The 12,649-nt window shown below is 46.6% G+C and overlaps 1 protein-coding gene across 2 annotated transcripts in view; it reads left to right on the top strand.

Moving 5' to 3' along the window:
• Positions 1-488: 488 nt before the first annotated feature.
• Positions 489-12,649, top strand: part of ascc3 (activating signal cointegrator 1 complex subunit 3) — a 173,211-nt gene continuing 161,050 nt past the window's right edge. Inside the window, exons 1-6 of one of the 2 annotated variants that reach the window (XM_082975440.1) lie at positions 489-586; positions 1,191-1,337; positions 2,533-2,683; positions 4,928-5,121; positions 5,292-5,690; positions 11,500-11,617. In XM_082975440.1, the coding sequence (XP_082831566.1) occupies positions 1,248-1,337; positions 2,533-2,683; positions 4,928-5,121; positions 5,292-5,690; positions 11,500-11,617 (952 nt within the window). In that variant the 5' untranslated portion in view covers positions 489-586; positions 1,191-1,247. Of the gene's footprint in view, positions 623-1,190; positions 1,338-2,532; positions 2,684-4,927; positions 5,122-5,291; positions 5,691-11,499; positions 11,618-12,649 lie in introns of both variants that reach the window. The other variant, XM_082975441.1, reaches the window with a different exon arrangement.

Here is a 12,649-nt window from a genome sequence, read left to right as displayed (position 1 = left end):
TTACATCAAAGTTGGATCAGCCTGTAGTGTAGTTTTCCACTTTAATTTTGAGTGTGACTCCAAATCCAGACCTCCATGGGTTGATAAATTGGATTTCCATTGATTATTTTTGTGTGATTTTGTTGTCAGCACATTCAACTATGTAAAGAAAAAAGTATTTAATAACATTATTTCTTTCATTCAGATCTAGGATGTGTTGTTTAAGTGTTCCCTTTATTTTTTTGAGCAGTGTACATTCTTATATTATTCCCCTACTCCAGGGGTTCCCAAACTTTTCCACGAAGGGACCCGTTTCACACCCCCAAAAATTATACCTGTGAAAATAATATTTTTACAAATAAAAGGAGTTAGTTATCAGTATCTTTGATGATACTGTAGGCAAAGATAATTGTCATAAATACCTGTAGTTCTCTGATTTCTCTCTCACAAATCGATTACTGATGGCTTGCTTCTTGTATCGATTAATATGGATATTGTAGTCCTTTCCATGTCTACAGGGCTACAAGTATCCATAAATGTACTACAATACCCACTACTCCACTTTTGACGGACCATCTGAGGTAAACGCTTCTGAAAGTGTAGAAACGTGAGTATTAAGTCCTTGCTGTCGTTACGAGTACAGGTACAATTTATCCATACACCCTTTGTTCGTATTATTATGATGACAAGTACCACACTGTCCTGCATTTGTGGCCATTGCATTGTATTGGGAGACGTGGCAAATTGAGCAGCTAACGTTAGCTGTTAGCTAACGCAATTCTCCATTTGGTCTCCCTCCAACTGTGCTAAGCTAGCTAGTTAGCTCACGTTAACTTTTCATGTCAACAAAATCACGTTGTTGACATTGAGATTACAGCATTTCTTTCTAAGACTCGTTTTGGCAAGTGGCTGTATTATTGTTAGCCAGGACATGCATTGTCAGCTGAGCTAGCTAACTAAGTGATGATGCTAGCCAGAGTTAGCTAACGTTAGCTAGCTGTCAATGGAGTTGACAGGCTGTCAGACCAAGCATTTAGCTACGTTACCTAAATTGTTTACCCAACTCTTCAGTTATGACAGCATATACGTAACCTTACCTTCCAGTTGAAAACAAAACAAGTCTCTTTGGTGGTGAGGGAAAATGTATTGTTTTGTTTACTCCGCTATTTGATTTTATAGCCTAAATGTGTTTTTTTTTTTTTTACTTTCAGATCAGAAATATACTGTGTTTGGTAGCATCTTATGGACCACAGAGTGGTGGGCAACCAATGTCTCCACCCCGGCTCACCGGCGCCCTGCGCTCCTTCTCTACTGTCAGCAAGCAGGAAGACTTCACTGAAGAAGTATATGACTTGAAGGTAAGGCTAACCCAAAACAAGTTACATTATAGACCATATCTGATTAACCTTTGTGAATGGACACTATCGCGATTTAACAATATCGCAATATTATTTTATCCCTAGTCGGCTGTACCAGCACCAAAACTCCAGTATTTTTCCTTCAAAGCTTATACATCTTCTTTTTAAATAGGGAGCCAAATTGTTTTCATCACTTATGCCCATGATCAAAACTCGTTTTCTCATTGCTCTCTCTTGAACCTCTGCAGAAGACATTTGGTGAGAATTAGGTTTGGAACATTGAATCACAATAAAATCACATTATCGATTCACAATACATATCATATTGGCACTTTAGTGTTGTGATATCGCATCTTGAGGTCCCTAGCAATTCACAGCCCTGCTTTATTATAAGAGGGAGGTGGAGCTGATTACGTATGTGAATTAAGCCAATTGAGGAGGATGCTTTGGGCTGTTGTGAACACAGGCTACTTGTAGTGCTTTTTCACTCACTTCCCTCCTTGATATCGCTTTCTCCAGCTCTCTCCCATTTACCATGCTTCCTCTCTTTTCCTGTTATCTTCTTTAATCCGCTCTCTCTCTCTCTCTCCCGTTTCAAAATATATTCTAATCTTTGCCTCTGCCTCTATTCCCCTAATTTCTACTCTCTCATTCTGATCGCGGGCTTGTTAAGTTGTTGGTGTGTATTGAGATACTCTGCTTAGGAGGAAATTGGGCCTGGTCCTCAGACCACCACCTCTGGCCCTGTTCTCCCAGAGCTAAATCCTCCACAGTGTGAAAACTGCTGCTTGATGGAAAAGAGGGACTAATGAGGGTCGCTGGGAGATTATCAGACCTCCAGTTAAAATTCTTTAGTTTTAGAGGACATGGAAGTGCTGATTGTAATAAAGGCATGGTGTTAATACTGCTGCCGGCCCTCCTTGCACTGAACCCCCTGACCTGATGAGCACTAATACCCAATGCTAAAGGAAAGGCTTATTTCCAAGTCGCTCGCTATGCAAGGATTTAGCGTATGCTGCTGCGCTATGTCTTTGAGTTCTGAAAAGGACTTAGAGTTACCCTCTGCTGTGTGTTTGTGTGTGATAGAGAGGGATATGCAGAGAGAGGTCACTGTGTGCATCCAATATCAGACAACGTAGTTTCATGATAAATCTGTGTAACTTTATGCCCTTGCTGTCTGTTTGTCTTATGTTAGACCAAGCGTCTGAAGAGGCAGGAGCTGTTCTCCAGAGAGGGCCTGACATGGCAGAAGATAGTCCAGTTCTTCACTCAGCACCTGGAGAAGGCAGAGCAGCAGGCTGCAGCACACGAGCTGAAGAGCATCCTTCAGGCTGCCAAGCAGATAGGTAATCAACTCGCTGGACTGGCAGAGATGCACTTTCAGTCATACAGCACCATTCTAATGTTATATTATCTGTGAGGGTGAATAGACAGTGTCTTCCCTAGGACTATTCCACGCAGTGGCAAAGACAGTTGTTGTTTTGTAGACACCATCTGAAATGAAATTTTCCCTTTAAAATAATTATAACCTTTAGACCAGCTTATGTTTCATGGCAGGTTTAAATGGGCTGAATCATGGGGTTGCCCATTCCATGGGGCGCCGCTACTAAATTAATATAGGTTAAACACTGATAGGTAATCAACTCATTGGCCTGGATGATATACACTCTAAGCCAGGGGTGTCAAATAAATTTTGCCTCTGGGGCCGCATTTGGTCTTCACCGAGGTCCGGAGGGCCGCACTTAAAGGTATTATATTTCCTCGCCGTCAAAATGTGCAATAGTCCTCTATAGTTTTTAGCCTCAAGACAAAGCACTGAGCCTCCCCTACACTGTTGGGATTCAACCTCCTATGGAGAGCTTGCTCCACCAAAAGGAACCCCAGCTTCTGCCGTCACCGCAGGGACTGCCCCACAACGGAATTCAGGTTTCCTGATGTGACTTATAATTAGATTAGATGCAAATCCCCCACAACTTCTCCAGAAGTCGTACAGCTGTGCAACACAGGGCCAACTCCTACTGCTCTTATTACTATTCTGATCCTGCCTGTTGGGGGACGGGGGGGGGGATCTCTCTCTCTCTCACACACACACACACACACACACACCCACCCCTCTGTCCCCCTAACCCCCGGGCAGAGCGCCTCTGTAGTGTACAGGAAGAGACTGAGGCCCTGCAGGACACACAAGAAGGCATCTTTGAGGCTCTCTCAATTTGTCTCTCCTCGATTTCTCACGTCCTCTCCTCGATTCCTCACCTTCTCAAAACGCGTTAGAGGAATGTGTTTTGAGAAGGTGATGAGGAGAGGACACAAGGAATCGAGGGAAGACAAATTGAGAACAAGCCTGGGGTTCTAACAGCAGCTACATGTATGTAGGGGATCATGAGCTCAGGATAGCTAGTGGGGATAGCTAGTGGAGGCTGACTGCCTGGGGGTGTCATACATGAGCCTTTCAACAGAGAATCAGGCCAGGGTCACTATCTCTGAAAGATGCATAATATAGTGTAGAGCTTGATGCATGTTCCTTAGCTGAGGTGTTTTAGTGGAGAATGTCAGGATGTTGTCAGAAAATAAGAGTACAGTACATTCTAACAATAGACACATGCAGTAGGTCACTGAAACCATGGCAGTACAGTCAGGATTTGTACTTTGAAATGCTGTCTAAGAGCTCACCAAGAGAAGCATTATGTCCTACCTACCTCCCTGAAACCCTGAGATAAAAGCACATCTTTATGAAAAAGCCAATTTTGTTCAATTTATTTGCTTTCTGTTCGCCGCTACTCTTTTTTTTGTCTTCATCATTGAAAGTCTAGAGAGCCTTCCGCGATAATAAACACTTGTTTGGGATATTTTTGAAAGGTTCTTGACCATGCAATTTTGGTCCTTTTTAATGTGCCCTTAGCCTGTCTGTCTACCTAGAGCGTAGAGAATAAAGTAAAGCTCCAGAACCCACTGAGAATGAAGATGAAAAACATCCATCGTGCCCTGACACACACAGTGGAGAGTGAGATGCTTTTAGGCCATTTTAATTGGCTTAAATCCTTTTCATCTGTCTCTCTGCCTCTAAGTATGACCCTTTATCTTTCTTTCGATCGCTCTCTTTCTTCCCTCTCTCTCTTTCTTCCCTCTCTCTCTTTCTTCCCTCTCTCTCTTTCTTCCCTCTCTCTCCCTCTCTTCTCTTTTGGACAATTAGTCCTGATTCCCTCTAAATGAGCTACGGAGAGAGGACACGTGTCTTTTAGAAAGTGCTCTTTTCCGTCTTTCATTTCTCTGAGGAGCAGTGCTAGACAAGGCTAGACAACGCTAGCGTTTTACTGCTTGGAATATACAGTTGGAACATACAGCAGTGCAGCAAGAAATGTCACATTGCTGTAGCCACTAGCCAGCTAGATATCACTAATGGTAATAGTAAATGGTAGTGGGTTTTCTGATAATCACAATGATCATCATCAGTGTCAGCATATTTGTGATGCTGATGGCAGCCCATATTACCTCGCTTGAAGAGTGGGACTGAAGAAACTGGCCTAATAATAAATGATGATGGTATCTAGCTAACTAAGTATCTCGTTGTTTCCCCATGTCTCTGGCAGTGGGGACAGAGCATGGCCAGGACACCATTGAGAGTGCTGCTGTCTTCCTGTTTGAGACGTTCCACAACAAGGACCATGTGGGTCACGAGGAGACGAGGGCCATCAAGCAGATGTTTGGGCCCTTCCCCTCCTCGGCAGCCGACGCCTCCTGTGCTGCTGTGTCCCGGGCTGTGGCCCCTCTGGGAGAGTCCCAGGTGGGACAACTGAAATACTGACTATATATAGGTCTACATAAAACATAAAAAAAGTTACTTTTTGGTTTATACATTTTCTTCCTAGTATTTTATTATTCTACCATCATATTTTTCTTAGAATTTATGCCTTTATATATTTATTTATTTATTTATTTATTCATGTTTTACAGGTGGAGGAGTTTGTTCGTTCCCAGAGCTCCTGTCGCGCCCCTCAGCGCGGCTCGGCCTTCGGACGCAACATCACCTTCTCCTATGACTGCTACACCCTGGACCCCCAGGAGGCCCTGCCCTGGGCGGGGGGCCCTGAGGACGAGACCCCTGGTGGAGGCCTGGACTTTCACAGCTTCCTAAACAACCACCAAGGTCGCAGGGGTAATGGTTTAGAGGCGGATGGAGGCAGGCTAAGCCCGGGAGGGGCTCAGAGCTCTGGGGATGGGACCATCCTGAGGGGGGAGGTGGAGAAGTACCTGAACGGAGGCAACATGATCTCCTCCAGCCCTGAGGAACTGTGCACCTCCCTGTTTGAGATGCTGGCCTCCACCAAGAGTGACGACGAGCTGCAGAATGAGGTGAGCAGCACCCTCTCACACCACCTTTACCCTTTTCACACTATTGTGCCGACCCAAACCTCAGTTATTCCTTGACCTTAGCCAGCTGGCCTCTGGGGTTTAAACCCCAGGTCAGACCACATCCACTTTGGACCTTGTCTCCACGGCAGGTCAACCTTGGCCTTTAGCTCAGGGGGTGTGTGTGTGTGTGGTTGACGTGGTGCGTGTCTCATGCTAAAGATGAAGTTTGGAGAGATATGGAGAGCAGACCTTAACCTTGTAGGAGAGGAGGAAGATCTTACTGCTTCTCCAGGGAGGCCCCATCACCTAGGAAGGCTGCAGTATGCCTGACATACACACCAGGATAAAGGCTGCAGTATGCCTGACATACACACCAGGATAAAGGCTGCAGTATGCCTGACGTACACACCAGGATAAAGGCTGCAGTATGCCTGACATACACACCAGGATAAAGGCTGCAGTATGCCTGACATACACACCAGGATAAAGGCTGCAGTATGCCTGACGTACACACCAGGATAAAGGCTGCAGTATCTCTGACGTACACACCAGGATAAAGGCTGCAGTATCTCTGACATACACACCAGGATAAAGGCTGCAGTATCTCTGACATACACACCAGGATAAAGGCTGCAGTATGCCTGACATACACACCAGGATAAAGGCTGCAGTATGCCGACGTACACACCAGGATAAAGGCTGCAGTATCTCTGACATACACACCAGGATAAAGGCTGCAGTATGCCTGACATTCACACCAGGATAAAGGCTGCAGTATGCCGACGTACACACCAGGATAAAGGCTGCAGTATGCCTGACATACACACCAGGATAAGTGAAACAGTGTTCAGGTTCAATGTTTATGTCTGAGATTCTCAGGTTTTTAGAGGGTGGAAAGACCTTGGGTTGAGTGTATGTGGAAAGGATTTGCGCAGTTACCAATGAATCAAGACTAGCTAGAAGAACTGGGCTAGAAGTACTGGGCAACAACAGGCAATTAAGGCAGCACTTAGTCTGTGCTGAACCATGGTGTTATTGGGACATGTTGTTCACTTCTTCCACAAGAAAATAACACAGAGAGTGAGAGAGAGGGGGAGGGAGAGATGCCAGGTTGTGGGAGAGGAGAGGAGAGGATGGATTGATGAGGCTCTGGGCAGAGCTCCCATCTCTTATACAGGTCCTTAATTTAGAGTCCTTCTCTCTCTCTTCCTCGCGCCCCTGCAGCCCACAAAAACACAAGGTCGCCACACACCTTAATTCATATCATTTATTAGTGGCTCTCTGTTCTGCTTGTTCTCCTCTACCCCCCATCCAGCATCTAGTCTAAAATAGGTGTGCGGCTGCATGCGTGTGTGTTAGCAGTTAAAGATCAGGGTTAGAGTGCCCTCTGTAGGCCCACCACACGCTCCTGTAGGCCCACCACACGCTCCTGTAGGCCCACCCCACGCTCCTGTAGGCCCACCACACGCTCCTGTAGGCCCACCACACGCTCCTGTAGGCCCACCACACGCTCCTGTAGGCCCACCACACGCTCCTGTAGGCCCACCCCACGCTCCTGTAGTCCCACCCCACGCTCCTGTAGTCCCACCCCACGCTCCTGTAGGCCCACCCCACGCTCCTGTAGGCCCACCCCGCGCTCCTGTAGGCCCACCCCGCGCTCCTGTAGTCCCACCCCGCGCTCCTGTAGTCCCACCCCGCGCTCCTGTAGTCCCACCCCGCGCTCCTGTAGGCCCACCCCGCGCTCCTGTAGGTAGGCCCACCCCGCGCTCCTGTAGGTAGGCCCACCCCGCGCTCCTGTAGGTAGGCCCACCCCGCGCTCCTGTAGGTAGGCCCACCCCGCGCTCCTGTAGGTAGGCCCACCCCGCGCTCCTGTAGGTAGGCCCACCCCGCGCTCCTGTAGGTAGGCCCACCCCGCGCTCCTGTAGGTAGGCCCACCCCGCGCTCCTGTAGGTAGGCCCACCCCGCGCTCCTGTAGGTAGGCCCACCCCGCGCTCCTGTAGGTAGGCCCACCCCGCGCTCCTGTCTGTAGGCCCACCCCGCGCTCCTGTCTGTAGGCCCACCCCGCGCTCCTGTCTGTAGGCCCACCCCGCGCTCCTGTCTGTAGGCCCACCCCGCGCTCCTGTCTGTAGGCCCACCCCGCGCTCCTGTCTGTAGGCCCACCCCGCGCTCCTGTCTGTAGGCCCACCCCGCGCCCCTGTCTGTAGGCCCACCCCGCGCCCCTGTCTGTAGGCCCACCACACGCTCCCTCCCTTTCTCTTTCCTTCTCTCCACAGCAGACAGAGTGTAGGTTTTACTAATACCTGAGTCTACATTCTCTTCTAATGTTCTTCACGTAGCTGACATTTGGAAGCCAACTCTCCTACTGACATCTTTAGATGTGGAGTGCCCTTTGTGTGTGTGCACTCCACACACCTCTCTGCGCGTGACTCCATATTCAACAGCAAAGTTTAAAGGCTCTGTACTCTGTACCATTACATGTGACAGAGGATAAACCCCCGCTTTTTATTTTATTACCTCTCATTTGTACCCCTGGAATGATGACATTTGCTGCAATAGCAGTGGCTTGAGAAAGAAAGCTTGGTTTTAAAGGTAAGTTTTTGGTGGTTGTGAAAAGAGCTGTAGCTCCATTAAAGCACAGGGATATAGACTATTGATGAGTTATTATATTCATAGTTTTGACCGCTGTAAGACATACAGTATGCGGGTGTGCTGCTTGTATGGCAGTCTCATTCAATATTTGTATTATAACCAGTGATCTATGTGCTCACTGATAGTTGCCTGTCTTCCTGAAAGCTTGTTGTAGCCTATGTGTTTTCTAGAACAATCTATGGTTCACAGTTCACCTAATGTCTCAGCCTCATCCAGGCTTAAAGGTAAAAAAAAGCCTTCAGGGTGGTTAGGTCTGTGAGCTCCTTCCTTCTGAGGGGAAAACTGTCTCTCACTCCCAGCGGACTCCTCTGTCCTCCTCACCTTCCCTTCCAGGCTGAGAGGATCCAATGAACTTCAAGGACAGAATTCATGAGTGCTCATAAAAAATATATTTTCTCCGGGCAGCAGGTGAAAAACAGACCAACAATAACAACACAGTCCCAGGGTCATTCCACCTCAAAAAGCACAAGGATTTCAACACCCACCACCTCAGATTGTTCTGAAGTCATTTCTGTAGTAAGAAACAGAAGGTTACAGATCATTTTGGGATATCCAATTGGTAGTTAGTCTTGTCCCATCGCTGAAACCCCCGTACGGACTCGGGAAAGGCGACGGTTGAGAGCCAAGCCTCCTCCGAAACACGACCCTGCCAAGCCGCACTGCTTCTTGACACACTGCTCACTTAACCCAGAAGCCAGCGCACCAATGTGTCGGAGGAAACGCCGTACAGCTGGCGACGGCAGTCATCGTGCATGCACCCTGCCCGCCACAAGGAGTCACTAGAGCGCGATGGAGACCCAGCAACATTATTTTGTTCAAATATAATTTGATCTCTGAGAAATTAAGCTAATTGATTGCACCCAAATTCTGTAAATATACTACATAACATCCGATTTGGACCTAAAAAAAAATTCTAACAATGAGTAAGACATGAGGATTCTAAAGAAATTGTCAAAAGCCCCCCCCCCCCCCCAATGCCAAATCTAATCTGTTTCTAACTACAGAAATTATTTCAGAACAATCTGAGATTGTGGGTGTCATTGCTTTCTGAAATGACATGGAACGACCCTCCAGTCACTGAGAGGGAAAGGACTTTGGAGACAGAGAATAAAACCAAGACCCAGCACACAGAGAAACAAAGACTGCCCTTCACAAAGGAGGGTAGCTGACCTGTCACCTGACATCATCAAAGTGCGTCTGTTGTTTGGCTCCCCTACCGCGGTGGCTAACCAAGTCCCCAGAGAGGATGTGGATAAGCAAAAGAGCAAAGTCTCTCTTTCCATCCAACCATCTATCCATTTATCCATCTGCAGATTGAAAAGCATGAATTGAATGATCAGTTTTGTATTATCTTTTATTATTTCAAAAACAATAATGCAGGATAAAAAAATTCAGCGTATATTCAAGACTGCTCATATCTTCGAATGCCAGGTACTATGTGGGTTTTGATGTTGTCTCATTGAGTACGGTTACATGCATATAAACAATTACCCTAATAATCATGTTTACATGGACACATCTGAAATCAGGCTTCCTGCTGGGACTTAAATAAATGCAGAAAATCGGCCATCAAAATAAACATTCTACCACAACGATCATGTTATTTTTGTGAAGCCAAATTGAGTTAGGACATATAAAGTTTGTATGTGAAAATTAATTCTAAGATGCATACTTTCAGTTTTTCCAAACTCACTTCACTCGTGCATAAGAGGGAGGCTTGTGCTACCGGTGCTGGCAAATGTGCAGATTAATCTGTGTTCCAGCAGTGTAATTGAACTGTTTACATGTCCTAATAATTCCACATTAAAAAACTAGGTGTTTTATTCGGCGTATGCTTACTTTGATTTAGACTTTACGCTGATTAAGATAAGCAGAGTAAAGTGTTTACATGACTTGCATAATCTGCATACTGCCATAATCAGTTTAATATATTACACTGAGTTCACAAAATATTAGGAACACCCCCTTTTGCCCTCAGAACAGCCTCAATTCGTCAGGGCATAGACTCTACAAGGTGTCAAAAGCGTTCCACAGGGATGTTGGCCCATGTTGACTCCAATGCTTCCCACAGTTGTGTCAAGTTGGCTGGATGTCCTTTGGGTGGTGGACCATACTTGATACACACAGGAAACGGTTGAGCATGAAAAACCCAGCAGCATTGCAGTTCTTGACATACTCAAACTGGTGCGCCTGGCACCTACTACCATACCCTGTTCAAAGGCACTTAAACCTTTTGTCATGCCCGTTCACCCTCTGAATCACACACACACAATCCATGTCTCAAGGCTAAAAAATATTAAACCTGTCTCCTCCCCTTCATCTACACTGATTGAAGTGGATTTAACATGTGACATCCATAAGGGATCATAGCTTTCACCTGGATTCACCTGGTCAGTCTATATAATGAAAAGAGCAGGGGTTCCCGACTAGTCCACCAGTCTTCGGCACTGCATCTCAGTGCAAAAGGCGTCACTACAGTCCCTGGTTTGAATCCAGGCTGTATCACATCTGGCCGTGATTGGGAGTCCCATAGGGTGGCGCACAATTGGCCCAGTGTCATCTGGGTTTGGACCGGGTAGAATTTGTTCTTAACTGACTTGCCTAGTTAAATAAAGATTACATTTATAAAATGTAAAAGCATCATTTTTTGTATTCCTTATGTTTTGTACACTGTGTATTAGTGTGCATGTAAACATACTCATTGTGTCTGTGCACACAGCATTTCTGTATGTTTCTCTCCTGTGCTAGCCAGCTCCTAGCTCAGTGATCGCTTCCCGCCCAGTCAGGTTTACTGTTGTTTTGCTGTCCCCAGCCAGCTAAGTGCCAGGTGGCTGGGTTTGGGGGGCTAAGCGGCACAGCATTATTCTGTCTCAGGCCCAGACTTACTTTGGGCATGGTAATTACCAGGTGCTCATTCTTGGCACTGCAAGCATGTGTTTGGAGGGGAGGATGGAGGTTGAACCATAGGATGTGTTTGTTTACTGCTTTAGTGTTTTTGGCTTAAGCACACCATGTCTCCCACTCTCTCTCTCTCACATTTCTCTTCATCTCCCCCTCTTTCTCTCTCTCTGCTACTCTCTTTCTTGCCCTTTCTTTTTCTCTCTCTCTCTGCTCCTCTCGCTCTTTGAATCTCTTTCTCTCTCTCCTCTCTCTCATCCAGCTGTTTGAGCTGCTGGGCCCAGAGGGATTTGAGATGATCTCTGTTCTCCTCCAGAGAAGGTCTTCCATCGTGGACACTCTCCTTTCCATCCCCGCAGACAGGATCAACTACCCACCAGGTGAGTCAGACCCCACCCCCTGCACCAGAGGCATTCAGGTCATCTCCATAGAAACCAGAGATCCACCACACTCTCGGAGAGCAGTGGAGTAGAGCATCGTTGATGAATTAAACTGTAGATAATTGGTTTTAAATTCAAAGTCTACCTACCTAGACAAATCTTGACATTCATCATTGAACATTTTTTAAATTATGAAATAAATATTTTGCCTGTCACTACCCCTCATTTGGAGGACCACTTTTAATATTAGGCATTTTTTATTTCAATGTTTTATACTTATTTACCCCCAACCTTCATCATTGTCAAGGTGTTCTCAAGGGAAGGAGAGGGTGTGGTCTGAAGTATAGGAGGAGGAGGAGAGGGTGATGTATGATAGGGTCACTAAGGTCGACTCTTGGCTATGCATTTCTCAGCGGGGTTATGACCTTTAACACCTGGTCCATGTTTGGATGTTAATCCCTACAACACAAACAGCACAGTCCAGCTCCAACAACCCTTAAAGATCTGAGGGTTTGATGTACAAATCAATATTAGACTCTGTAAATCTTTGATGGTGTCCAGGACTCTAGTACAGAGAGGTACCGTATGAAATGCAGTGTCCCTGTCTCTTTGTCATGGGTGAAGGTTGGTAAAGCTGTAGCCTACTAAGGCATACAATTACAAATACTTCCCTTCCGCTATTCAAGATGGAAAATGTGTTAATTGTATGTACATTTCACGTAACTGTGAAAAGGCTATTCACCGTCCTCTCTACCCAAAGGTTCAACATTCCACCTTATCTTATTTTCCGTTCTATATCTTTTCTCCCTCCCTCCCTCCCTCCCTCCCTCCCTCCCTCCCTCCCTCCCTCCCTCCCTCCCTCCCTCCCTCCCTCCCTCCCTCCCTCCCTCCCTCCCTCCCTCCCTCCCTCCCTCCCTCCCTCCTCCCTCCCTCCCTCCCTCCTCCCTCCTCCCTCATCATTCTCTCATTTCTTTGTTCCCATCACCTACCCCTCAGGTCTGTTTTGGAGCTGTGTATTGCTCTCGTTTTCTG

This window comes from Salmo salar, chromosome 05, assembly GCF_965601325.2.
Source record: "Salmo salar chromosome 05, fSalSal1, whole genome shotgun sequence".
Taxonomy (NCBI): Eukaryota; Metazoa; Chordata; class Actinopteri; order Salmoniformes; family Salmonidae; genus Salmo; species Salmo salar.
This window is presented reverse-complemented; position numbering and strand designations above follow the sequence as displayed.